Source organism: Pantherophis guttatus, chromosome 1 (genome assembly GCF_059756535.1).
Source record: "Pantherophis guttatus breed Tessera chromosome 1, ASM5975653v1, whole genome shotgun sequence".
NCBI classification, from domain to species: domain Eukaryota; kingdom Metazoa; phylum Chordata; class Lepidosauria; order Squamata; family Colubridae; genus Pantherophis; species Pantherophis guttatus.
The window spans coordinates 91030108-91058057 of NC_142063.1; the positions used below are offsets into that span (position 1 = coordinate 91030108).

Here is a 27950-nt window from a genome sequence, read left to right on the forward strand (position 1 = left end):
ATCTGCAGCATCTGATTTAATCTGGGTGACATTCATGGGGAAATATTGAGACTATTCCTTCATTCAGAATTTTCCATAATGAACATGAAACAGCACTACAGTGGAAGGATTACGTGCATTTATATGCTCAACAGGAACAGTATAGGAAAGTTAAAATTTCTTCAGGCTCTCAGAAATATTTCAGTTGCGGCATTCATTCTTCATGTCACTATCTAATCAAATTCCTTTGGTTTTTAGAAGCCAAATATAATATTTTTCTTTAGCTCTTAATAACGTTTAATATAACTGACTTGACTCAGCTGCTGTTTTAATCATTGATCTCTTATCTAACATTATGTTCTTCTTGATACCTCGTTTTAAATATGTTTTAGTCTAAAATAAATTATCACTAAAAGTGTGAAAAAACATTAATAGAATTAAATTTAGGCTACAATTTTATGAAGCATTTTCTTAACTAAAGCCTCTGGCAACAGAATTAAAAATCTTTAATTAAAAAAAATCAATAACAAATAACAGATAACTCTTAATCCTATACATAGGGTTTTTAAAAAAAACAATTTCATTCTTATTAACTATGGCATTTCACAACATTCTCCTTAGCCCTTTAGTGATTTGAATGGAAGCTTTAGAGAAAATTGCTAACCATGTTATGCAAACAGAAAAATGCATCCTTTTGGCCACAATTAGCACCCAATGCAGATACATGCATATTTCACACATATACTGATTGATTAGATCACAGAGTTCATTGTTATTTTGTTTCCTCTTAAGATTCAATAATATTAAACAAAGGAGAGACTGTTTCATAGCTTCAGACATGGGGAAGAAATAACTTGGATGAACAAAGCATTTCCTTCTGAAATTGTATCCCTTTGAAAACATTTAAGCAATATTGTCTCTAACCCTGCACCCTCCATCTACTTTACCATCAATACTACCTCTCACAGTAATGCTGTACTATGCCTTCTGTTTATTTCATGCATTTCATGCATGCTAGGAAAGGAAAGCAGAGGAATTAATGACTAACAGCCTTAGGTTCATGGTTCTTGTCTTCATCATTCCCAAACAGACGGGCTTGGGTTGAGATTGAAACTCTGCAATTACAAAGACCAGATTCAGTGAGTAAGAGATGTATAGCAATTTGCACTTAACGTATATAAAAGTATTACTTAACATTATTTTAAAATAATTACCAAAAGCCCTTATCTAAGTGAGCCTCATATCATACATTGAGCCGGCCCTTGAAGATTTGCTGGAAGTGCTTATATTTCTGCCTAGTGTTTGGAAGTGTGATGTACAAGCTCTTTATGCTCACTTTTTTTTTCCATAGCATGCTTCTATAGTAGAATGTCAGAGGACTATTGAGCTGAGTATGGTATGCTATACTGTCAGCATAATCATTTTCAGACTTCATGGGATTTAAGATGAAGAATGAGCTACAGCATTCCAATGCGAAGAATCTAATAATTAGAGGATAAAAGCATACATGCCAACTTCAGCTTAGTTTTTTCTAAGCCAGGCCCTGAAAATAGGCATTACATGTACAGCTATTTATTTTTTTTAAAAAGGTTATAAATCTTGACATGTTTGAAATCTTCCAATAAACATCAACGAAAAACAGTAAGATGTAGAGGTAACGCATATATTTAGGGCTGCTGCCAATATGAGGTACTTTTGAGCAATTGCTTAAGGGACATTTTCCATTGCCTATATTGAGTCCTGTGGCACTGAGATACTGCAGCATCTGATAGCTGAGCAATCTCCACAATAGCCTGAAGTTCTTTGATATTAGAGGCATTATGGGAAATCAAGTTTGACCCAACTGCCCAACGTCACTGGAATTACTGCTGTCAGCTCTATTTACAAAAGGCCAATTTGTAGACAGCTGTGCACCATGTTCTGCAAGGCAGTTTAAAATTACCCATAGTGTTTGGAACTATAGAGCGCCATCTTTTGTGAATAGATTAAATTCTGTCATTAGCGTTGATGTCTCATGCTATTAAAAAAAACTGGATATGCTAATGAGATTCAAACTGAATTCATCTATGATTCATTTTGTATGAGCCTTTTTTTAAATGACTGATGCAATCTCTTCTATAAGGACAGAAAATGTGTAGGAAAAGGATTATAGTCTAGTTCTTTCAAAAATTAAGCCTCTTTGCCTGGTTACTCAAAATATTAAAAAATAAAGCTCTTTTACTTTATTAAGAAAAAAAAAAGAAAAAGGATTGCTAAAATTATTCTTCAAACATTATAAAAATGGCCTGGCTCTCCAAGATTTCTTGAACATAATATAATATTCAGAATGTCCAAAACAGGATTTCCAGCTAATGGCAAATGGATTTCATTCTAATCAGTTTGTTAATAATGTCAGCATCACCAAATTGTATTTCTTGCTGCTTAATGTTTTTATCTATTTCCATGTTTATGGGTTTTAAAAATGTTTTAAAATATTCTATCAAACAGCTTTCATTTTATTTTTCAGACAATGTTGCAGTGACTTCTTTTCTATAGAAAGGTTGTAAAGCCTATCTGGATAAACAGCCCTTGTTTTTAAATTATGACTAAACCATAGTTCCTCCTCTTTAGTACTGATAAGTGTATTGTATTAGTTGTGCGTTATTTTGTTAAACTTCTATGAAGATATGGTTACTGCTTGTGTATAATCAACAACTTTATGCTTTATGTGTATTATATTTTATAAACCATTAATGAAAATCATTAGTCTTCTAACAATTTGTTTTATTCCTTAAACAATTGTTTTTAAAACATAAAATGCAACCATTTCTTTAGAAATTACAATTTGTATTTACTGGCTGGTGCACTATATACTGTATAAAAACCCTATTTCTTCTGCTAGTTTAAGATTTAAAATAAATATTATTTATACATTTAACTACCACAAACGAATACCATTATCAGAAAAACTAAGATGAAGAAAAATATACTACAAATATAGCACATATCGATTTTCATATTAAAGGGATGCATTTCACAAATCAATAAATAGGGTATTAAAATGTTCAACTCCACACCGCAAGTTAGTTTAACAAGCATAGTTAAATAAAACCCAATTCAGTTAATTGACCTTATAGGCCCAAATGGATTAAAATCCAAAACCTTAGTTTTAGCTTGCAGCCACAACTTTGATTTATTTTTCCACTGTATTGTGGTGATCTCGTAACATTAGCTAGGTCAAAAAAAGCACAAAAGCAATAGAAGTTGCATATGTAAATATAATACTTTAAGTATTTAACACAAAGATATGGCTCACAAGAGATCCTATATAAAATGAAAATATTATCATTTATTTTTCTACTAGGTGCTTTATTTTAACAATAAAAAATCAAAAAATATCAAAAGCCAAGAAATCATAGATGTTTACATGTCACACCTAATATAATACTTTAAACTTCACTAATATTATGTACAAAATGCCTATGCTATTTATGAAGTCTGTGTAATGATCCAAGATAAATATTACTCCTGGATTTTTGAAAAAGCACTGATGAAGGTCTATGGGTGTGACTGGATAGAGGCCTCTTATTTTTCTTCACTGAAACATACTTTTCTTCCTTAGGAGGAGGCGCAGGGATTGGTTTCCAAGGTATGGGGTTGTAAAAGGCTGGAGCTGGATAGGCATTTCCATCTGGGTATGCTGAAAAGTTCAGAAAGCAATAGTTAAGAACTAGTATGCAGGCTAAACTTAACCTTCAAACTGAAGAAAGCAGTGGATTAAATATAAAGTATTTGATAACCTGATTTAGTCATGATAACATGAAGATTTAAAGAGCTTTTCTTGACTGATTTATTTGGCATAAAATTGCACTTTTTAGCCTTATCTACCTAAAACCATTGATAATCTTTTCAGCTCTGGTCTACAATTTATATAGGTTCTTTCAAATATTAATCAGAATTTTCTTTCATGACAGCAGCAGTTATGGTATTTTTATATTATTTAGCAAACAAAAGACCATCATACCCCTAATCATATCTTCTTGAGCTGCATCTGTCCCTTCTCTGGAATTCTGTAGTGTACCTCCACCCCTAGCCTGGGTTGGTCTCAAACAATCCAGTAATTATTTAATTGTTAGGCTGTGTAATACTATCTTGTGTTTATCTTCACTGGAAAGAAAAAGAAACCTTTATGTTGTTCTCTTTCTTCTTAGGCCAGGAGGATTAAAAAAAAAGTCTGTTGTCACTGGTAACAGCAATACAATGTGATACATTTTAATCTATTTTCTATATATAATGAAGTTGCTTATATTTGTAGGCATATCCAGACTTCTATGAGGTCACAGGTATGCTGTTAAGTATGCTCTGAAGGCCTGCCTTGGCATTTAATGCTCTTTCACATCTAAAATATTTACCACGTGGCTCATTAATATTTTAAAGAAAACTTCTGAAAATCAAAATTTCTATACAAGTTGAGGAGATATTGTATTGCAGTAGTTGTCTGACTACTGATACAAACTTGCAAGTTTCCCATTGACATAGGCATAGCCAGCAGAAGCTGGGCGGGGCTTGTTTTTAGAATTCTGCAGCCATTCTTTGAACATCCTCTCTGATTTTTCTTTTTTCTCTTGTAATTCAGCTTCTCGTAGCTTTTCCTTTTCCTGCAAAAGTAACACGCATGTAACAATATCTAAATACAAAGTGCCTTGCAACCTGTAAAAATATACTTCATCAAGATAATTGGCTGCTCTAGAAAGTTATAGTTTACACTTTTAAGTCACACTGACTTGAATTGGATTATTTAAGCACATACTTAATTCTCACACCGAAAAAAAAGTTTTAAAGCTGCTTGTAACCTATAGTGAGTTTTAATTTTCCGAACCAGATTTAAAATCACAATATATTTACAATTTAATAATTATTCTGAGTAGACACAATATACAACATCTAGGGTAGCAGTACACTGACTTGCAAAGTAATCTTTAGATTAGAGACGCTGGCTTGCATAAAATGTCAGCAACCTTAGGATAAGATTGGGTTTAGCTGGCCTATAACATGCTAGCCAAATCTGCCAAAGCCTACTGGTATTTTGTCTTTACTATAGAAGCACGGAATGCACTGTGTGTGTCATGGGAGAAATTTAACCTAACAACACAGTCTATTTTTTCTTTATTAAAAATGAATTGACTTTTGCTTTTATCTTGGAAATGTTTTCTATTATAAACTACCAGATCTGCACTGTTTAAGTCAGATAACCATATATATATTATAAATAAATAAACAAAGTTTTGTGAAAGCCTCAGTAGACAATGTTCATGGCTGCATGTATTTATGATTATGCCACATGAAATATTGCAATTTGCAATGTAAAAAGAATGGAAAGTTAAAAAGCATAATTAATGAATGGAAGTTTTAAAAAATATGATACTTTATTTGTAAAAATAACAGAATAGGGAAAGACACGTTAGATCTAAAAGGTAGTCTGATCTTCTGGAATGGAATTGACGTGTACATAAAACTTTGCAAACCATCCTTATTTCTTCCATGACCATATACTGCCTTATGTTCTTTAAACTACTTGTCTCTTTCTGAGAAATTCACCAATTCCACCAAGCTATAAACTTTTTTGGTCTTCCTTTTCACCAATTTCTCTACATGGGAAGAGCATAATGAATGTGTGTACATGTATGTAAAATTATTTCAGCTACTCTTTTACTTAACTGGTTAATCATTTTGTTCACAATAGTTACTGTATTAACCACAGTGTAATAGATATTTCAGGACAATATATACAATAATTTAAAATTCAACAATAAATGAATATAGCATCAAAATATATAAATGTCTCAAAGAGAAGGCAGATTAGAAACCCTAGATTAACATGTGTATTAAAAGAAACCCCTGTGCTGAAAGAAATTGCCAAATATGCAAAATGAGTTATTGTGGAAAAATATTCTACAAGTGTTACTTCATCACTGAAAACATCTTTCCCCATACCTCACAACTGTGGATTTTTTGTGCTTCAGTCTTAAACCTAACAAACAAGATCCAATTGTCTTTAACCAGAAGAAACGGGAAGAAACACATTCTTTTTTAAATGTTAGTAACTTACACCAAAAAAAGAAAGTTCAGTTATAGGTTTTCTCCAAATAAAAAGATAAATTAAACGTACTTTCTCATCTTTCTTTTTTTGAAGATCTTCAGTGTTCTTTTTCTTCAGCCATTCCTTATACATTTCTTTTGCTTTTTCCTTTGATTCTTTTTCCTCAAACTCTTTTAATTCCTTTTCTCTCATTTCTTTTTTGAGCTTACGCTGTCTTTCTTTTCTTTCCTGCAGACAGTATTATTTTAGAAAATATAGGTAGAAATATTACTACTCAGAAAATCTAAGTTATTGATATCTCGGTTACTCAATAATATCTGCACCTGAAAGGTATGAGTCCCAATGCAGATTTACTATCTGTCTTATATACTATGGCTATTTATAAGGATTTATATTTATATTTATATTCTTCTTTTGCAAATTGAACCTGTCAAAGCCAATCTTGGACATGATCCAATGAAAGAAGGAATGTTTCATTTCCACTTTCTTCTGGAAGAATATGGGACTTAATATAGCACTTTTTGATTTTGCTACTTACCAGGGTGGATTTGATTTAAATCAAGTTGATTTAAATCATGATTTAAATCACTAGTAAAAAGGCTTAATTTAAATCAACTCAATTTAAATCATAATTTTTAAAGAGCAACTGTCATCTCTATCCCTCCCTCACCGACAGTCCAGTAGTGGGTTTCAATTTCGTTTGCTACTGGTTTGCTTGTGGGCGCGCGCTCATGCGCACAATGCTTCTGCGCATGTGCAGAGACATCCGGGTGGGTGGGCAGAGCCTCCCAATGCCGGCGATACTTGTTCACCAGATCCGGGGCGAACCAATAGCAACATACCACTGCAACAGTCCCATTCACTTTAATGTGATGGCTGGTGATGCGGCAGTGACACAACAAAGTGAGGGACGTGGCAGGCAGCAGGTGAGGCGCTGCCATGATGGATCTGAAATGACAGATGCTCTTTAATATTATATTTATAAACTGCTTAGAAGGTTTCACTTTCATTTTTATTGCTTGTCCTTCCTCCTCTCACTTAAGAGCCTGGTGGTACAGATGCCTTTGTCTTCAAACAATCATAAAGTTTGTAGTGTATATAGATTTGCAAAACAATAGGATAAGGGCTTATTCCTGAACGTTCTTTTATGATTTATCTCATGGTTACTGTGAAATTGTGTGAATGCATCAATGTAGTGTATGTTATCTGTTTGCAGAGCTTGGATTCATTGAATGAGTTTACCAAAAATGTAAATATTGCAGAATATACAGCCTCATGCTATATAACTAAGATCCATTTCATGCTGAATAAACTAAATTATCAATGTATCTTAAACAGAAAACTATCTTTAGATAGAGTTTTACTCCAAAAGCATTTTATTAAAATAAATTTGATAAAAATAAAAAAAAAATCTGATTTAAAATTTTTTAAAATCCTATTTTTAATTATTTTTTTTAATCATCAATTTTTATCTACCCTGCTACTTACTGGCTTTATGACAGTTATTTACCAGTTTAATCAAGAAACTTTGGTTATATATGTGTTGCTACTAAAACTGTATCAGGTACAATGGTAATGTACAACTTAAACTTCTTTTAATTTCACATCATGGGTTATCAAAATAGATTAATTCCATTATATAGTTTGAATAAAAATATGTTCCAGACAACTAGAGGAAAGTTGGCCAGTTTTTAATTCTATCTGATATCCAGTATCTAGTGCATATTTCCCAAATTTGCAATTTCTACATATCCCAAAATTCTTAGCAATAGCCAAGTTGGCTGGGAAATTCTATAATCTGAAATTCCACTTGTCTGAAAATTGCCAAGAATGAAGAAACACTGCTTGCTATACAGCAGAGTATTCTGAACTACTTGCAATGTATACAAAAATCATCATAAATAATGTAAGTATAAACCAAATTATTATTATTTTGTTATGAATTATATAATTTGTGTTTAAGTCTCATCTATTTTCTTGCCTGAAACTGAAATCAATAGAAAACAGAATTTAAACAATTTTTAATATTAAATCAGCAGAAAGCAGGTATTTTTACGAGAAGAATTTACAAAAAACCCATAGGAATTTCTATTTAACTATGAGGAATTTACTTCATTAGTGGCACTGAAACTGAGCAAACTGCTACCCAGAAAAAGAAGTCCTCACTATACCATATGGAACCTAATTCTGAGAATATACATATGTTTGTCTGCCATTAATTAATTGATTTTAATCAGTTATTAACTGAATAAGAAAGGTCATGTTTTCATCCTATGGGGAAGGAAGTACTTTAATTCCTGCTGAATCATCAAAATAAAATCTAATTAAAAATCTACAGTGGATTTTAAAAGTTTAGAAACTAAAATATTATTTTGGTTCACATTAAAACAGATGCTAAATGTCATGTCACAAATATAATATATAGCTGAAAGAGAAAAGCAGTTCTTCACCCTTTTCACCTCTTCATTTTTTTTCTGGACCCACTCTTTGTGTTTCTCTTCAGCAATTAATTTTTTTCTTTCTCGTTCTTGTTTTTCCTTTGTTTCCTCCATTTGCTGATTCATTTCCTATTGAGAGAGATGGAAATTACTCTTTGCTTCTTGATTACTTTGCATAAAACACAGCAACTTTGAATCCAAATAGAGTTCTCACTGCAAAGTACGTGTTGAATCTGTTTTATTTTAAAGTAATGAAAGTAATAACTTCCAGAAATCTTTTGGCTACAAGATGTTTCATTATGATGTGTGTGTTTAGCTTATCATGAAGTTTTCTCTAATCAATGAGTATGGAGTTATATAAGGGGCTACATGAATTAATTATCTTGGATGTTTTGTCCTTCCAAAACCTGTAATTTAAGCTTGTCTTGATGAAAACAATAAACATTGAAGCAAGTCATTTCTAGATAAGATCCACAAGCTGAAATTCATGTTTTGAGGCGTATGTCCAAATGCTTCTTCTCTTCAGTACACTAACTGTAAGGTGCCATTCTCCAAGTCACCCCAAAATGTATTCAGCAGAAAAGGATTAACCCTATTTTCTTGTCAGAGGCAGGGCATGACTTTGGCAAACTGCGGAATTGCCCTGACTTTCTTTCTCAACCATCCCACTGACTTAAGTTGCACAATACAATGTGCTCGTGCATTTATTGAACGTGCCAAGCATATTAATTTTACTTCTGACTGACTTGGGTCAATGATTCATATTGGCATCAATGCTTCTTGTTGAGAAAGATGAATTTTCCTCCGAGAATTAAAAACCCCAGTTTGTGCAGGCAATGAACTAAAATCAAACTCCAGATTGCACCTTCACTCAAAAAAAGCTAATGAACAGATTATCGGAGTATAAGACGCACCTTTTTCCCCCCAAAAAAGGTGAAAATCTGGGTGCGTCTTATACTCTGAACATAGCCCCGTCCAGCTTCTCAAAGGAGGTTTCAGAGGCTGAAAAAAATATCAGAAAGAAAGCTTCAGAAAAGAAGCCCCCAAACAGAGCTTCAGAGGTTTTTTTTTCTGAAGCTGTTTCAGAGGCTTTCAGAGGCAGGAAAAAAGTTTTTTTTCTGAAACAGAGTTTCACAGGCAGAAAAAAAAGCAAAAAAAAAAAAGCAAGGCACAGAGCTCACAACCAAGGAACCTAAAATTTACCTCTGGGAACAGCTGATTGGGGAGGCTGATGCACCTGCCAATCAGCTTTTTTCTTACTTTCCTCCCTAAAAACTAAGGTGCGTCTTATACTTTGAAAAATACAGTAAATACAACAGAGTAAAAATATACACAACTAGTAATGAATCAGACATAATCAGCAAATAAAAAGCAGGGCAAATATGATCAAAATATAAAAACCAATCTGTATTTTAAAAAATAATCAGAAAAGTATGCATTTTGATGTCTCACAGTCTATTGTTAACTATAAAGATAATAAGCTATGTATTCACCTCCAAAGCTTTTGCTTGTAAACGAGCACGTAATTCTCTCTCTTTGCAAAGGAACCATTCTTCCCATGGTGAAAGATTATTGTGAGCAGGTGAATGTTTATTTGTATCCTTAATTTGTTCCAGACTGTGAATTGACAAATAAGAAATCAGATGCAATAGTGTTTAATGAATACCATTTTAAACAAATCTTTGTTTTCAAATAAAACGAGAAACAAGTAGTATTATGAACTGTTCTTTAGAATATTACTATAATTTTGGGACTTTACCCAAACATTTCTGTTTGATACTGTATAGGCTTCTCTTCCTTTAACTCTCTCCATGCAACTCTACAAATCTGCTTCTATAGAAAAACAGAACGTGGTCACAGGAAAGAGAGAAAAATGGTATTATAATGAAAGTCAGTATAAATTTAGTAGATTTCATCCAATGTTATATAGAGTTCCATTCATATAGCACAATGTCTCTCTCCTCCTGTATACAGAAATATGTAGCAATAGTTAATAAATTCAATTAAAATCAAACTGTTTTCCTCCAATTTTTTTTTTTTTTCAATGTATACTGGTCACAGAAGTTATGGCTTTTCGGTATTGCATTAGTATAATGTAAACACTCATTCAGAGTGTCATCAACGCATACATAGAATATTGTACTCAGATATATGCCAAAGAATATCAAAAGCCCAAACCCATGTATTTTAGAATTGCAGATTTTTCATAATTACATTGGGTAGAGGGAAAAACTGTATGATTAAATGCATGATTTGATCTAAATATGTATTTTCAATAAACAAGCGACCACTTGTTTATTGGACCCATGTCCCTCCTGGTTACTGATGGCTTCCCGGGAGGTGACACGAGGCTGGCTCCAGGGGATTATAAATGCTTTGTTGGGTGAGGGTGACTTTCCCGCTGCCTTGAAAGAGGCGATGGTGAGGCCTCTCTTCAAGAAGCCTTCCCTGGACCCAGCAATGTTGGTTAATTATCGTCCGGTCTCCAACCTTCGCTTCGTGGCGAAGGTTGTTGAGAGCGTGGTTGCGCAACAGTTCCCCCAGCACCTGGATGAAACGACGTATCTAGATCCGCTCCAGTCGGGCTTCAGGCCCAGATATAGCATGGAAACGGCATTGGTCGCGTTGGTAGATGATCTCTGGAGGGCTCGGGACAGGGGGTGCTCCTCTGTCCTGGTCCTGTTAGATCTCTCAGCGGCTTTTGATACCATCGACCATGGTATCATGCTGCACCGGTTGGAAGAGTTAGGGGTGGGAGGCACTGTGTTGCGGTGGTTCTCCTCCTTTCTCTCTGACTGGTCGCAGTCTGTGTTGACAGGGGGGCAGAGGTCGACCCCGAGGCCCCTCATATGTGGGGTGCCGCAAGGGTCGGTCCTCTCGCCCCTCCTGTTCAACATTTATGTGAAGCCGCTGGGCGAGATCATCCATGGTTTCGGGGTGAAGTACCACCAGTACGCTGATGACACCCAGCTGTACATCTCTACCTCGGACCACCCCAACTATGCCCTTGAAGTGATGTCCTGGTGCCTGGAGGCTGTGAGGATCTGGATAGGGAGGAATAGGCTCAGGCTCAACCCATCCAAGACCAAGTGGCTGTGGTTTCCGACGTCCCGATATAGTCAGTTGGTGCCATCACTGACTATTGGGGGTGAATCATTGGCCCCCACGGAGAGGGTTCACAACTTGGGCGTCCTCCTGGATTCACAGCTGTCTTTAGAAGAGCATTTGACGGCCGTGACCGGGAGGATTTTTCATCAGGTTCACCTGATTCGCCAGTTGCGTCCCTTTCTGGATTGGGATTCCCTACGCACGGTCACTCATGCCCTTGTCACCTCCCGCCTGGACTATTGTAACGCTCTCTACATGGGGCTCCCCTTGAGGAGCACCTGAAGGCTCCAACTGGCGCAGAGTACGGCCGCGCGGGTGGTAATGGGAGCGACATGGCGTTCCCATGTAACACCTCTCCTGTGCGAGCTGCACTGGCTCCCGGTGGTCTTCCGGGTGCGCTTCAAGGTTTTGGTTACCACCTTTAGAGCGCTTCATGGCTTAGGACCTGGTTATTTACGGGACCGCCTACTACCACCAATAGCCTCCCACCGGCCAGTACGCTCTCATAGAGAGGAGCTCCTCCGGGTGCTGTCGGCCAATCAATGTCGACTGGCAGCCCCTAGGGGGAGAGCCTTCTCTGTGGGGGCACCTACTATCTGGAACGAGCTCCCCCAGGAGATACGGAGGATCCCGGATCTGCGCACCTTCCGCCGCGCTCTTAAGACCTTTTTATTCCACCAGGCAGGCCTGGCCTAATCTTTTCCCTCTTTTTAATTACACAAATTTTAACTGGTTTTTTAAATGATTGGGGTTTTAATATGTTTGGGCCAAATTTGTTTAATTCGATTTTACTTTGTTTTTAAATTTTGTATTTATGTATTTTTACTGTTTGGCTGTTCACTGCCCTGAGTCCTTCGGGAGGAGGGCGGTATATAAATTAAAATAATAATAATAATAATAATAATAATAATAATAATAATAATAATAATAATAATAATAATAATAATAATAATATATGTGAGTATATATTGTCTCTAGAGAAAGATTGTCTCTAAATTCAATTTTAGTTAAAAATGTACATTATCATAAAAATGATAATCAGGATATTTCATCTATGACTCATTAAGGTCTTTATGATACAGTAGGATACAGTCCTACTGTATCACATTGTTTGCTGGCATATCAATTGTTACCATAGTACCCTGGATTTTTTGAAACAACCACAGTATTCAGATGCATGTTTTTGATTTTTAGAGGTATAACAAAGTATGCAATAAGTTAATTATACTATGGTTTTGGAATTAACTCAAATAATGAGGCCTTGTGATAGGATACCAATATTTGTTTCCCTAAAATATTACAATAATGTATAATAATGGTTATCAATTTAAAGGTGCAGGGGAAAGGTGAGTGAAGTTTCTGTCCAGATTTTTTTGGTTGGGAAATGATCTTAGATGAATGTTAAATAACTTTCATTCCTCAAACACATTAAACATAAATACAAAATGATACTCAAAATATATTGTAATCCAAGAATATTCCTTTTTCAATTACTTTTTAATACACGCACACTTGCTACAAGAACCACTGGTAGGAATATGCATCAAGCTCCTTTCTGTCATGGTAAAGATAAATCTTACCAAATACTAGTATTTGTAGGCTTCATTTCTTCAGCCTTCCAAACCTGATCTCTTTCAGAGATACATTGGTCCAATCAGGACTACCATTTTTGCAGTTTACCTCTGATTACTTTAACAGCCTTGTTTTCCTTGCCTTTAACATTTCATGTTTAATCAAGGCATGGTCATTTGATTTACTAAGAGTCCCAAACATGGATATTTGAAAAGTAACTAAAATAGGCAAAATTAACTTTATAAAACCATTTTCAAGGTTATATAAGCCATTCATGCATGCAATGTACTCTGATTTTGTTCAATCCCAATTTATGTGTCTCCATCTAATTTGGAGGATATTTGACCCTCCAGACCAATTTACAAAAAGCTGGTGTTTGTGCCTCTTCTTGGAGGTAAAGTACTTGAATATTTAGCTTATTTCTTAAAATATTTAGTAATCACTAAGTTTTTTTCAGTTATTTATTGATATGACCATTTTAACTTTCTAACTTGACACACATACACCTTCCTCTATGGCAGTGGGTCTCAACCTTCCTAATGCCGCGACCCTTTAATACAGTTCCTCACGTTGTGGTGACCCCCAACCATAAAATTATTCCTAAAACCATTGAAAATATGTGTTTTCCAATGGTCTTGGGCGACCCCTGTGAAAGGGTCATTCAACCCCCAAAGGGGTCCCGACCCACAGGTTGAGAACCACTGCTCTATGGGAAAGGAATATCCAATAAATCTCTGATAAAACACAAAATAGAAATAAATTTCTAGGGGAGAAATCAAATTTCTAAGTTTTATATACCTATAAGATGTATAAGCTGCTTCAGTCTAATATGGCTCTATGCAGTACATAAAGCAGAAGCCATTTCCTCTTATCAGTTAATTTAGAAACTGTGTGTAAAATAGTGAAGATTAGCCTTTGGGGCAAATATGCCATTAACCAAGCTAAGGTATTTAAAAATACCACGATGCCCTTTCCTATATAGTAGATGCCACTTCCAGTGCTTTGGGGTAACTTTGATGACACTTTATTCACTTTTGTGAATGCTCCAACACTGGAAATTTTTCAAGGAGAGAAGCAACTTAGAACTAAGGAGAAATTTCCTGACAGTTAGAACAATTAATCAGTGGAACAACTTGCCTCCAGAAGTTGTGAATGCCCCAACACTGGAAATTTTTAAGAAGATGTTGGATAACCATTTGTCTGAAGTGGTGTAGGGTTTCCTGCCTAAGCAGGGGGTTGGACTAGAAGACCTCCAAGGTCCCTTCCAACTCTCTTATTCTATTCTATTCCATTCTTATTGGGGCACCAACAAACAGCAACACTGCACAATAGAACAAAGGGGGATTTTTTTTTTGCCATTTTGCAGATTATCTAGATTCTGCCCAGTCGTGATACAATTCCTTGTTTCAATTTGTGGCACCTCAAGGCAGAGACGTTTGGATAAAACAAAATGCTTTCCACCAATATTAAATATAGCTTTCCAACTACCTGGGCCCCGGATAGTATATTAATATATATTTTAAAAAACGTCTAATAAAAGTAGAGAGTTGCACTGCGAGTGACACATTACCTATGGTGGTGTTTCATCTTCTGAGGGATGCTCGATCCCCTGCTAGTTATTGTTGTTGTTTCTCCCTCTCCCCCATGGTGGTAATCTGATAACTCTGGATGGAAACTGTCAGAGATCAGGGAGAAGGTGGAAGACTTGCCGGCCCCCTCGTCGTCAGAACTAGCAGGGGAGGAATAGACTGCCTCCCGCCTGCTTTTGGGGGGCTCGGAAGTAGGCATGATGGTGACTAGTACCTGCGAAGAAAGGAGCGAATGGAGCGCCAGGTCTTCCCGGACCCCCCTTTTTTCCCGCCTCTCCGCCTCGAATGAGGCTCGGCTCTCCCCACCCTACTACTCGGGGCTACCGCCTCAGCCCCTCTCGCCTCCATTTCTCTCCTTTCACCCATCAACACTTCGCGCCTCCCCTTCCCCTTTCAACGGTCCAAGGACGGAACGCCGCCACGCTACCTGAGGCCGCCGCTTCTAAACCCGCAGCGCCTACTCGGCTCCCACTCGTCCCTGCGGCACAGCCGACTCCACCAATCACTATGCGCTATGGATGTCATGGCAACAGAGACGCCTCCCTGCCATCTCTCTCAGGAAGCCCGCCTTAGAGCGTCTCGGTCCCCGCTCCGCTTTGGCGGTGCGTGGGATTAGGCTCCTCCTCCTCCTCCTCTACTTCTCCCGCCTTCATTTTTAACCTTTTCCTTCCCTGGGTGACTTACAGCGGTTTAATAAATGCTCAGAGCCCACAACTGCATGTGTGGGTCTGTTATAATCCTCCCAGCTCTTTCTCTCGCCGTCCAGTTATCTCTGGCTGAGTTACTTCAACAATGCATCGCCTCCGTCACTATTGCAGGGGAATCTTCATTTCACTGCTGGCCATCAAGCTGGCGGGACTGTTTTTGCGCGACATGTCAAAGCTTAGCCAAAGGGCTTAAATTCCCCGTGAGGCTGAGGCTTGGAATGAGGAAACAATGGAGTTCGAGCGCTGTTTGCATGTTTCTCTTCCCCCCCGCCCCGCCAAAAAAAAACAACAACAACCCTCTGCTGTAATGGTTCAGGCAAACAAATCCGTTCTCGAACCCCTTCAGGTTCTGAATTGTTTTTTGTTTTTGTTTTACGCTGCTTTAATTTTCCTGCTAACATGGGGCAAGTTATTACAAAAAATAAATAAATAAATGTTGAGACTTTGGGGAAAAAGTGCAAAGGGGAGCAACTAAGGTGATTAAAGTCTGGAGACTAAAATATATGAAATATATATATAAAATATATGAAATAAAATATAAAATATATGAAACACGGTCGCAGGATTTGGGTTTGGCTAGTCTAGACTGGAGAAAAGGACTCGGGTGGGGGGTGGTATGATAGTGTTCCAGTATTTGAGAGGCTGCCACAAAAAAAAAGAGAGGGTCAACTTATTTTCCAAAGCATCAGAGGGTAGGACAAGAATCAATGGATGGAAATTAATCAAGGAGAGAAGCAACCTGGAAGAGAAACTTCCTAACAGTGAGGACAATTAACCAGTGGAGCAGCTTGCCTTCAGAATTGTGGGTGCTTCATCACTGGAGGTTTTTAAGAAGAGACTGGTTGGTCACTTGTCAGAAATGGTATTGGGCAGGGGTCAGCAACCTGTGGTTCTGGAGCTGCATGTGGCTCTTTCACCCCTCTGCTGTGGCTCCTTGTCACTCAAAATATGCGTCACAACCGCCAATGTGCGATACCTGCTGGCATGCGATTTATTGAGCTTTTCAACCCCCGGTAGGCCAACCATGGATAAATCCAAGAAAAGTAAAGTTTCAGAAAAAAACAGTGTTTAATTCAACTACATATGCTAGTTTTGCGACTGATCAGGAAATAGTCAGGCACAGGAAGGGTTTTGTAGCTCAGTGTTTTCTTTTCTGTGGGAAATGGGTCCAAATGGCCCATGAGTGTTTAAGGTTGCAGACCCCTAGTATAGGGTCTCCTGCTTGAACAGGGGGTTGGACTAGAAGACCTCCAAGGTCCCTTCCAGCTCTATTCTGATTTAAGTGGCAGCCGCTATTGTACCTCTAACCATCATTCTTCCCTGCAACCTTAGAAAATTAAAAGCTTCCAGACAGTGTAAAAAATCCAGATCTATGCCATCAGAGGATGGCATTCTTCACTCCCTTCTAGTGGTTGTTTGAATCTTTTTGCAATACATATATGGTAGCCTGTCTCCATCATTATGGATGCAGCTTTTGTATGTTTCTTAAATATGACCAGAACAGCTCCTTTGTTAGAGAAACTTCTTTCAAGCAGATGTTATCCCTGCTTATGCAACCATCTGAAGTCACTTTGGAACTATAGGTTCCTCATTATCAAGACAGCCAAAGCCCTCAATTCCTGCCCTGGATGAACCACACTTTGATTCATGGCTTACTGGATGCCTCCTCTGTGCTTTGAGTCCAGAGTCTGCTGTTCATACTGTTCTAGACTTTCTTGCCAACTGCTGCATTGATTGGGAAGGCAGAAAGATAGCAATACCAACTGACAGTGTTGACATACCATGCCCCAGATGTAGACACACCTAGTTAGGTGGATCTGGTAGTTCATGAACCTCGGTACAATCCAAATACCAAAATTGCCACATTATGGGTAGGAGCTTCTTCTCAACTGGTTTCATCCTTTTGAAGAAATGGGACTTAGAATTGAAATTATTTTAAAAAGCAGTAAAAATGCTTTTTCAGTATTTTTCTTTAGGGACTGAAATATTTCAATATGTTGGGACTTGGGAAATACTGAGATATTTTGAGTCTTGAGAGATTCTTAATACCTCGGGAACTCTTATTTATATTTCTAGCTTGATTCAGGGTTTCACTAAACATTTCTAGGATGGCAAAATCCACTAAACATTTCGAGGGAGCGTATCAGATCAGGAAGGAGAAATCTCAGCATGCCATGGCTAAAAGCTAGCTCTTCAAGCCTTGTTATATTCACCTTGTTATATATTGAATTGTAACATCCAGTCTCTGTGCAAAGGAAGCAATCGTGTCTCACAAATTTCTGCTTCACCCTGAAATCCAACAAATACAGGAATAGTACAAAGAAATGAGCCATAAGTAATTTTAGTTTAGACATTTTGGCCCTGACCCATGAAATAACATTTATAGGTCAATATTCCTGATCGGATTTATTTTGAATTCAGTCTTATCATGGAAGTAAAATTACAATTATTGATTTATATCCAATTGTTTTAATAGCAGGAATACAAATAATTGTGCTAGGAGTTCTGTTTGGGGGAACACAACAGGGCAATACTGTAAATCTAAGAATGTGCAAGAAGAGTAAGTGTTGATCTGATGATAGTGACCTGGTGAATGTTCATGACTCCAATATTGCATGTAATACTATGTGTAAGGTTACATGGTACTGGCCTGAAGCATTAGGTTATATATATAAATTTAAGAGATGTAAGCATAACAACAGAACAATTAGAATACTTTCTTGTTTTCATTTTTTTATGATTTTACTAAGAACAATTTAGGCTTACAAAATTATAGTATACAAGAATGATAATAGCTCATATTTTGTACAAGTTAAGTAATTTTGGTACACAAAGCTTCTGGCTTTTATTACAGTAACAATATACAACTGAAATTTATTTACAATGGAAAAAAATATAAACCACAATTTAAACATTCTGCTACTGGCAGCTTCTATATTTCAGGAGGTAGCTTTAATTAACAAAAGATACTGAAGCCACATTTCCCATCAAGTGTTCTATCAAATAATTTACAAACCAAGAAAAATTCTTTTTATGCACACTATGTACAGTTTAACTTTCCTAATTGCAATTCTAATGTTATTTAATAAAAATATGTGCCAGAATTTCTGGTTTGGCAGTAGAATTGCTCTAATTTAACATTTTGTTCGAAAAGATGTAGCTTATATGCATTGATAACTAGAGAAAAAGGTTAATTCTAAAATGCAATGATCTGTGTATCTCCTTGCCCTTTTAAGGAAAGTCAGCCTGGTTTCACATTACTGTAACATAACAATGAAATAAAAGATCCCAAGTATAGGTACTTTATGTTGTTCTGTCTCTATATTAGGAACATCTCAGCCTCTTTTAGCAATAGCACTATAGCACTTATATACCACTTCACAGTGCTTTACAGCCCTCTCCAAGCGGTTTTACAGAGACAGCATATTGCCCCCAACATTCTGGGTCCTCATTTTACCCACCTCAGAAGGATGGAAGGCTGAGTCAACCTTGAGCCTGGTGAGATTCGAACTGTAAATTGCAGGCAGCCAGCAGAAATATCCTGCAATACTGCATTCTAACCACTGTGCCACCATGGCTTTTACTCCTATAAAACCAATTCTGTTAATATATTCTACCCCAGATTTTGCTGTGTACCTTCCAGATGTATAGGATCACCTATTAACTAATCTGCATCTGGAGAGCACCAGTTTTGGGAAGATTGTAGTATGTGCTGTAGCTTTACTGAAAATGATACTTTACAATGATTTTCATCTACACAGAGTTAATTTTTTTGCTGTCAAAATAACATATAACCCAACATGCACATTTAAGATTGTAGGATGATGGAATATTCTGCCTTTGTGAAAATTGCTTAAACAGGCACTAGAATACTCACAATATGTCTGCAGCTCATTTCCCAATGTATGTAGGTAAGAACATCCCCGTTTTAGAGGCAAGAAACAACTATTATGGCAGAACTCCAAAGTGAATCTAAAGACTGTAGGAATGTTCTAATAGTATATATTTTCATCAGAGGTTAAATATTAGTGCAGCAAACCTGAGTTTGATGTCCATTTAAGTATGCAAAAGATCAGTTTCAAATTGTTTTCAAGCAGTACTCTCAAAATAAAAATTACTATGCCAAACTACCCAGAATATATTATAGGGGTGATAAGTATTTGGCTGAAATAAATAGTTTTAATTATAGACAAATTAATCCATAATTTGACCTATGAAAAAATGTTTTTTGCCTGTATTTATCTCACAGTTGCATATGGGAAAAATATTCCCATCTTTTGGCCCTGCAGTAAATTGTCCTGAGATTCAGTCAAAAATGCTATACAAAAGTTAGCAACAGCCCCCCTGCCCAGCTCCCCCCCCCAAAAAATCTATAATATTCTGCTGTTTTGTGCTTATTTATAAAAGTTATCAGGATCAATATCACAACAAAAAATGAAATTAAAATTGTGTAACATGGAAATAAGCTTCAAATATATAGTTGCTTGGAAAAAAAGTTTTTAAAAATGGATTACAAATTTTGGTTTTCTAATTATTTACAGAAGGAGCGACAGCTCTTATTTAAAATGTATAGCTCATGGTACTTAGGCATACAATCCCTTATTTATAATTAATATCATACAATGATTAATAAAAGTGCTTTCAGATGAAAGAATGAAACAGGCATGGTCTATATGAAGCATCATGCTTCCTCCTTTTTAGCATATGGATTGCTTGCAGTAAAGCCTTTCAGTCTTTAATCCTTGGGGTGTTGTAGGCATAACGAACTAACGGAAAGCCTCTGCTCTGATAAAAGCAAGCACGTCCACAGGCCTGCACCTGATCTGAACTATCCGATACAAATGAGTCCTCTTCATCAGCGTAATCAGAATGGGCAGACTGTGTACCGCAATCTGACCAACAGCCGTCAGGCCTTTGGCAAGGCACTACAGTCAGAGCAGGACAACTGTGAGATTTTACTAAATGTTTACATGGTGCAGGCTTGGATATAAGAAGTGACTCACAACATTCACACATGGTTAAGCTACCCTGCAGATGGGTGTACATGCTGCAGTCGTAGTAGAAATCCTGAGTCCTACAGCCAGTTTGTGTATTGACAGCAACTGTTCCAGTCCCATTCCTCTTGGTGATATGCCACCTCAGTAGCTTCCAATCTTCCTTGAATTTGGGGTTGAAGAACACATATAAAACCGGGTTCAAACAAGCAGGCAGTGGGAAAAATATCAGAGTGACAGACTTCATAATTTCAGGGCTGATGGCGATTGCAGTGATGAGTGGAGCGAAGGAGAAAAATGCAACAGGGCAAAAAAAGATGCAGTTGGTGAAGATGAGCCAAGCAACATGTTTAATCATGCTAGCTTGATTGTTCTTGGAGAGATCTTCCTTTTCTAGCTTGCAGTAAAGTTTTGTATAAATAACAGCCATTAGCAAAAAGGCTAATGAGTTAAGGAGCACGAGGGTAACCGTGAAGCCCAAAGAAGGGGCTTCTCCAGTTGGAAAGGGTAAGCAAAGGGGTGACCCAGAATATTCTCCTTTATGGAAGACTGACAAGCATGCTGCTATCAATGTACACAAGAATGCAAATACGGCTGCAATTCGAAATTGGTTTCGATGGCTGCTTTTACCCTTTTTAATTATTTCCTTGGCAGACAAGCTCCGTTCAATAGTAGCCAACAAAAGGAAAAAAATTGCCCCTTCTGAGGAGAATATTGCCAGAAACCGAGCCACTTTACACCCATTGCCAGTCTCCCACCAAATACCAAATTCAGCAAACCGTCCCCAGGAAACTGCATCCAGGAAAGTTAATATACCGGTGTAGATCCCCATCAATAAATTAGAGATAGAGATCAAGCCAATGAACAATTTGATCGAAGGAAGTGAAGTAGAAGAAACAAATATACTTAAGATGACAAGCATATTGAAGAGTAAGGCCACCAAAAAAATAAACCAGACTGTAAGACGAATCATCCAGCTTCCCAGTAGATATTCGCATGGCTTGAAAGCACCTAAAACAGTAGGGAAAAAAATGTGCTAAGAGAAAAAGGTTGCTAGTTGCAGCATATTATATAACAGACTATTTTTTTCTGAAAACAACGTAAGAACATTTATATTCAAGGTTACATTAATGGAAAAGATAGGTAGGTGGAGCAATTGGGTAAGAACACGTTCTTGAAATAATAACAATCAAATGAAGACACACTTGAGAAGCACTTTCATAATCTATGTGAAATAAATCAAAATTTAATTAAGCTTCACTTAATCAACTGACTTGCACTTATATACAAATAGGTGTTTAATTGAATGCAATTTCCAGATGGCACTTGGGGAATTTCCCAATGATCTGGAGGGCAGTTGAATCCTTTGTTGACCTAGTTGAAGATATGAATAAGAAGAATACTAGACAGGACATCTCCAAAGTATCTCTAGGCCCGCAGATGCCAGGAAGTTCTTTGGCATACTGAAGAATTTCAGGAAATTTCTGTTGCAGAGCTTCTGCTACTGGTATATATATATTTTACCAGTTATACTCAGTATTTCTGATATTGTGCAATATGACTGCATTGGTTGAAGCTGTTGTTTCTGTGCCCTGTTTAAAGAAGCCTTGACTGAAGCAGTTTATAAATTCATAAATGAATATGTGTAAAATAGAAATAATGATGCAATTAGTATTTTCAGAAAAGGAAAAGGAAGAGAATGATTTTTTTTGGGGGGGAGGATTAGAAAACAAGTTGCTTGCCAACTGTTCATAACTTTCTAGCTCTGCTCTTCCACTTAGTAAAACTGGGAAGAAAGTGGGACGATATTTCACTTATTCATACTTCTACTACAAAATCTATTTTGCATCTGCTTCCAAACCTCCTGAGCAGTAGCATATCTAAGCATGGTAAGGATGTAAAACATTAAGCAAAAACCCCAGGGCAGGAAGCACAGCTGAACAGGATGACATTACTCCCTGGGAGCAACTGGATAATGCAGAACTTGCAGTAAGTGCCTGGACTACTGCCTCATTAGAAAATAAGGAGAGATTATGCTAGAAGAAGAATGAGAAAGTTACATTATTTTTGATCCACAATAAATAAGAGGGTCTATGTGCTATATTTTAATAAGGTCATTAATAAATCAGAGTCGGAAAATTAAATTCTATCAGAATAATTGAATACATTGAATAAGCTTAGGTTGCCAAAGAGAAAATTAAAAGTAGCCACAAAACACTATCTGCAAACATCTCATGATGTCATGCAGAAGGCATGAGAAGTAGCCACAGATGCAAACTGGAAAGGAAGCAGACTTTGCAAAAACATTAGTTGTTAACAGTGTCAGGCAGTGGAACAGATTGTTTTAAGAAGAAAACAGTCTCTGAGAGGATGTTTAAACAGATGCTGTATGCTTTAGATCAGGGGTGTCAAACTCATGTTGTCACGGCAACATCATGTGACGTATCGGGACTTTTTCCCCCTTCGCTAAACCGGGCGTGGGCATGGCCAGTGCATGACGCATCTGGCCCCCAGGCCAGGAGTTTGAAAGCCCTGCTGTAGATGCCTCCTCTACTGCACATCCTTTATTATGTTGAAGAGCAGGCAAAATGTCACCTGATAAAAGGCAGACAGCCAAGAAAACTACCTGTATCCTTTATCACACAATTAATTATATATATGAATAAAGCAAACATCTATAATATGAGATAAAATTTATCTGAAATAGAAAGGGAAGCAGACACAGAATATGTACCTGTGGTGGGAGTACAGTGGATTACTGTTTGACCTGGTTCTTTCACTTCAGCGCTGCTTAAATCATCTACATCTGGTGCACCTAGATTAAAAGGACCGAAAATCAGACTTACAGAAATATTAAATTCTGCTTCATATATTTTATTTTTTAAAAATAAAACTCAATAAACTAACTTTTTTTCTCATCAAGTCAATCTTGGCTCTGAGTGACTGTCTGGACATATCCCTGCAGTTTTCTGGGCAAGATTTTTGGAAGTGAATTGCTACTGCTTTCTTACCAGGATTGAAAGAGAGGGGGACTGGTCCCAAGGTCATCCAACTGGCTTTTTGCCCAAGGCAGGATTAGAATGCATGATGTCCTAGCTTCTAGACCTGTGTTTTGACCACTACACCAAGCAGCTTCTGTTACATTAAATTAGAATTACTTAAAACATGGGTAAGCAACCAATTCCTCAGGGGCGTTGCCATAAACCCCCATCAAGACTTTATTAAAAATTCGTAAAAAGGTAAACAATTATTAAATAAGAAAGTAACATCCAGTAAAATGTAGTATTATGCTCCAGCATATTATTTATTTACAAGAATGTGTTTGAATCCCTTAGATTATACAAGTATTCTTTAAAAAAAAAAAAGTAATTTAATTTAATTTAATATTTAAATTTATATACCGTCCTTCTCCCGAAGGACTCAGGGCGGTGAACAGCCAGAAGTAAAAAACATCAAATACAAAATATAAAAACAATTTAAAAATGAATTAAACAATTTAGCCCGACTGTTAAAATCCCCCATTAAAATCCAAATTAAAATACACAATTGGAGAGAGTAGGCCAGCCCGACTTGATGAAATAAAAAGGTTTTGAGGGCCTGACGGAAAGTACGTAAGTCTGGAATCGTCTGTATCTCCGGGGGGAGCTCGTTCCAGAGGGCAGGTGCTCCCACAGAGAAAGCTCTCCCCCTGGGGGCAGCCAGTCGGCATTGTTTGGCCGACAGCACCCAGAGGAGCCCCTCTCTGTGGGAGCGTACTGGCTGATGGGAGGCTCTCGGTGGCAGAAGGCGGTCCCGTAAATATCCCGGCCCTAATGTGTGCTACAACCTATGGCCCCTGCTCTGTTTGAAATCGTAGGTCCCTGCCATACATGTTTGGAGAAAGCCAGGTTGGGAAAAGCTGGGATATAGTAAATCACAACACAACAGACCAGTAGTAATTATATTCCGAATTCCAAGGACAGAATGTCTCAATTTATGATAAAAGCCTCTAGCCATGATTGTGAAAGATAAATGGAAAGTCTTTGTTTTCTATCCCAATTCATGAAGTCAGTAGCTAAGGACAGATAGATGAACAATTTTAAAACTTCTCTGTGATTCAGTATTATTTATTATCCATTATTTTCTGGAATATTGCTTAACCCAAATCTGCTCTTTCTCCCTATAACTTAAAGTACTGATATTTTTGTCTCTATAAATCATTCTTCTGTGTTATCAAGTTTTTATTTTCATTTTGTGAATTGTATTTAGAGCTCCAATAGCTATGCACTCTTTTCCTTTTAATTGTGATTTTTAATACTCAAATATGCCATTTCCAATACAATTTTTGACATAGGCAGTGGAAAATTCTTACTGCTGTCCAATCTCATTTTTTTTCCAGTCACTGCCTACAGTGCCTCTTTATGGAAACCATGCAGTACCATCTGATATTTCTCAAAATTCATGAACACAAAGAGAAAAGGTGCACACATACATGTTGCTTTCCCTGGATTTGACAAAAATATATTGTAATACAACTCTTGAATTTGCAATGGATTATTCATAAACCATTATCAAATTAAAACGTATATTCATGCCTCTAGAGCAAATAGATAAAAATCCCAGATCTTACTCTTGTAAAACAAAGACCTTTATGGATGTTCCTATAAATGTCAATCACATTTAATCAGATAAGGTACCATTTCTGTGAATTCAGAGGTGAACTATGTTTATACTTTGAGGAAAATAAAGAGAAAATGTTTTTGAATTATTATAGATAACTTTTTACCATTTTGCATATGGTATGCCTTCATGACAAATAATTGTGGAGACCCACACCACATTTTTAAAGTTCCAAATGAATAAACACTAGGTAATATTTATTTATTTATTGATTGATTGATTGATTGGTTCGATTTATATGCCACCCTTCTCCAGAGACTCAGGGCGGCTTACAATGTGTTAAGCAATAGCCTTCATACTTTTGTATATACCTGCTTAGTAGGGCTTTCGCCCCCCCCCAAAGCGGTGTTCTTTTTTATACAAAGTCAGCTTATTGCCCCCACAATCCGGGTCCTCATTTTACCTACCTCGAAAGAATGGAAGGCTGAGTCAACCTTGAGCCTGGTGAGATTTGAACTTGCAGTAATTACAGCAGCTGGCAGCTAAGTGCTACTTTAACAGCACTTTAGTCCGCTGCACCACCAAGGCTCCTTAATAAACTAATAAACAATCCAGCAAAGATAAGTTTTAGAAATTCTTTTAGATAGGGCAGCTTTTCAGGGGAATAGCATTTTTACATGGAAATATATTCAAGCAGAAGCATATTGTTACGCAGTTACCTTTCTTCAAAGATATAATTCCATGTAATAAAAATGATTTGAACCAGGCCCTGATATGACATTGTTTTGCAATTTCTTGACTAGAAATATTATACACGACTATACTCAAATCATGGCAAGCAAACATATGGATTACACAGCGGCAGCTGATCTCAATCATGAAATGATGTACTATAGAAACAAAATATTCTGCGTGACTGTTTAAATAGGTTTAAATAGGCTACTATGTTCAAAGTATAAACATAGTTAACATCTGAATACATTAGCACATACTCTATTAACATTGGATTAAAAGGATTAACATTTAATCCTTTAAAATGTTAAGTAACCTGCATATATTATGATTGTATCAGAGCACCCACCTTGATCATTTATGATTTCTCGACTCTGATTTTGGAGGCTGGGATCTTCAGGATTAGAATTCAAATAAGAGTCACAACCCCAGAAAGGACAACATTGGTAGGCATAAGGAACAGACAGAGATCTGAAAGTTTGAAGAGAATAATTAGGGGGGGATTATTTATTTTACTTAATGTATTTGTATTTTGGTACAATTTGATTGTGGAACATAGCAATAAAGTTACAACAATAATGTATTAATAAATAAAATAGACCAATAAGGAGTATATCATAATTATAGACACACAATAAAAAAGCGTAACTTTCTATATAATATCTTAGGGACTTAGAATGGGACTTGCTGCATTTCTTGAGGTTGCTTTGAGGACATCCCCATTTACAGTAAATTATAGTAACTTTTCAGGAAAGAGGTCATTGATGGTAATACTGGCTAGGCCAGAAATGTAGTTGGTAAATCCATCACTGATAAAAATAGGGGCTGTTCACAATCACGCTATCACACCCTGAGACAATCCTGACCTTGTGCCTCCATTAGTCATATTGCCAAACTGCTGGCAGATCTGAATAACTTTCTCAGAGAAAACTAAAACAAAAACACAAGGTTTTCACGGTTTGCCATCACAGACTCTAAAAGACCTTCCCAGAACTTTCTAGAGTTATATCAGCATCCATACTAGTAGATGAATTTACTTGGGTGATTTTCCACAATTCCACAATTCAGCTTTTCTCCCTGGTGTAGGCCTTCTAAAACATGATATGGTCACATTAGCTTTTAGATTTCTGCCACTGACAGTCTAGCCATCAATATGACTGCTTCATCACTCAAATTTTTCACTAAACTAAGGAGATCAGCTGTTTTGATGAAGAGTCAAAACATGTTTAGGAATCAATTAATCAATAGCTTTAGTTGGTCATTCCAGTCCACCATACCAAAGGCCTCAACTGAAAGATGGAATAACAAGCAAATTCTGGAAGTCACAGGATCCAAAAGCCATAATTGATGGGCCTTTATTAACTGATCCATCCATGATAAAAGGTTTCATGACAAGGGAGTAGCTACAGGTTCTTCCACTCATGGAATACTTTCCTCAGTGCAGAACATCTAGTCCAAAGTGTTCCCTGATCGAGAAGTGGAGGTAGATATTACCTGAAATAGGCTAAAGAAAGTCACAATGACCATGAATTAGACCTTGAAAATCTCAAGCACTAAGATAAGACTCAACACCATCTCTAAGACTAGTACTATTAGTTCAATTAGGAAGGTTCCTGAGCAGCAGGGTATCTAGTGTACTATCAGGATTCCTGTCTTAATTTTCTCACTCTGCTCTAGCTACACACACTCAGAACCCTTAGCCATATCATTTTAGGCTTTGTCATGAGAGTAGAATGGGAATCCTTTACAATGATGGGACCTCTTCCCTCCCCGAGGCCCACTTCATAGCTCTACTTCAGATCACAGAAACCAGGTAGGAATATCTGAGATTAGATGATACGATCCAGCTCACCCAACCCAGGTGTCTGTCCATATATCATCTTTTCATTCCAGATCAGATCATTTATGAAGTGGGTCTCATTCATGTCCCGTTTGGTATTCAACAGGAGAATTGATAAACTTTTCTCCCCTCCCCTCTTTAAGCAGAAGCATTTTTTGAAACAGATTTTTTTTTTTTTCAAAAATAAGTTCTGGGAAAACCTTGGGGTAAAAATCAATGTTGAGATTTTCTAAACTTCTTGACTTTATTAAGAGAAAAAGGATGCAGACTAGATTGATACAAGCTGAAAATTAAGAAAAACTCATCCGAATGT

General features: G+C 36.9%; 2 protein-coding genes across 12 annotated transcripts in view; both read right to left on the bottom strand.

Annotated features, from left to right (window-relative positions):
* Positions 1-950: 950 nt before the first annotated feature.
* Positions 951-15702, bottom strand: CCDC34 (coiled-coil domain containing 34). Of its 10 annotated transcripts, none has more exons than XM_060687643.2 (8): positions 15450-15702; positions 14747-14979; positions 9990-10113; positions 8509-8625; positions 6128-6286; positions 4475-4616; positions 3568-3658; positions 951-1094 (listed from the first exon to the last, which is right to left on the bottom strand). In XM_060687643.2, exons 2-8 carry the CDS (start codon positions 14962-14964, stop codon positions 1016-1018), a joined length of 930 nt encoding a protein of 309 aa, XP_060543626.1. In that variant the 5' UTR covers positions 14965-14979; positions 15450-15702; the 3' UTR covers positions 951-1015. The 10 variants fall into 10 exon arrangements, with proteins under 10 accessions (XP_060543626.1, XP_087733971.1, XP_087733965.1 ...); XM_087877845.1 differs by having other exon boundaries at positions 8518-8625; positions 15450-15700; XM_087877839.1 differs by lacking the exon at positions 15450-15702 and adding an exon at positions 15193-15418 and having other exon boundaries at positions 8518-8625.
* A 2486-nt stretch (positions 15703-18188) lies between these two features.
* Positions 18189-27950, bottom strand: part of LGR4 (leucine rich repeat containing G protein-coupled receptor 4) — an 81593-nt gene continuing 71831 nt past the window's right edge. For both annotated transcript variants that reach the window (XM_034417221.3, XM_060687640.2), the window contains 3 exons: positions 26147-26268; positions 23201-23281; positions 18189-21477 (listed from right to left, as the gene is read on the bottom strand). In XM_034417221.3, coding sequence (XP_034273112.2) covers positions 20201-21477; positions 23201-23281; positions 26147-26268 — 1480 coding nt within the window. In that variant the 3' untranslated portion in view covers positions 18189-20200. The remainder of the gene's footprint in view (positions 21478-23200; positions 23282-26146; positions 26269-27950) is intronic.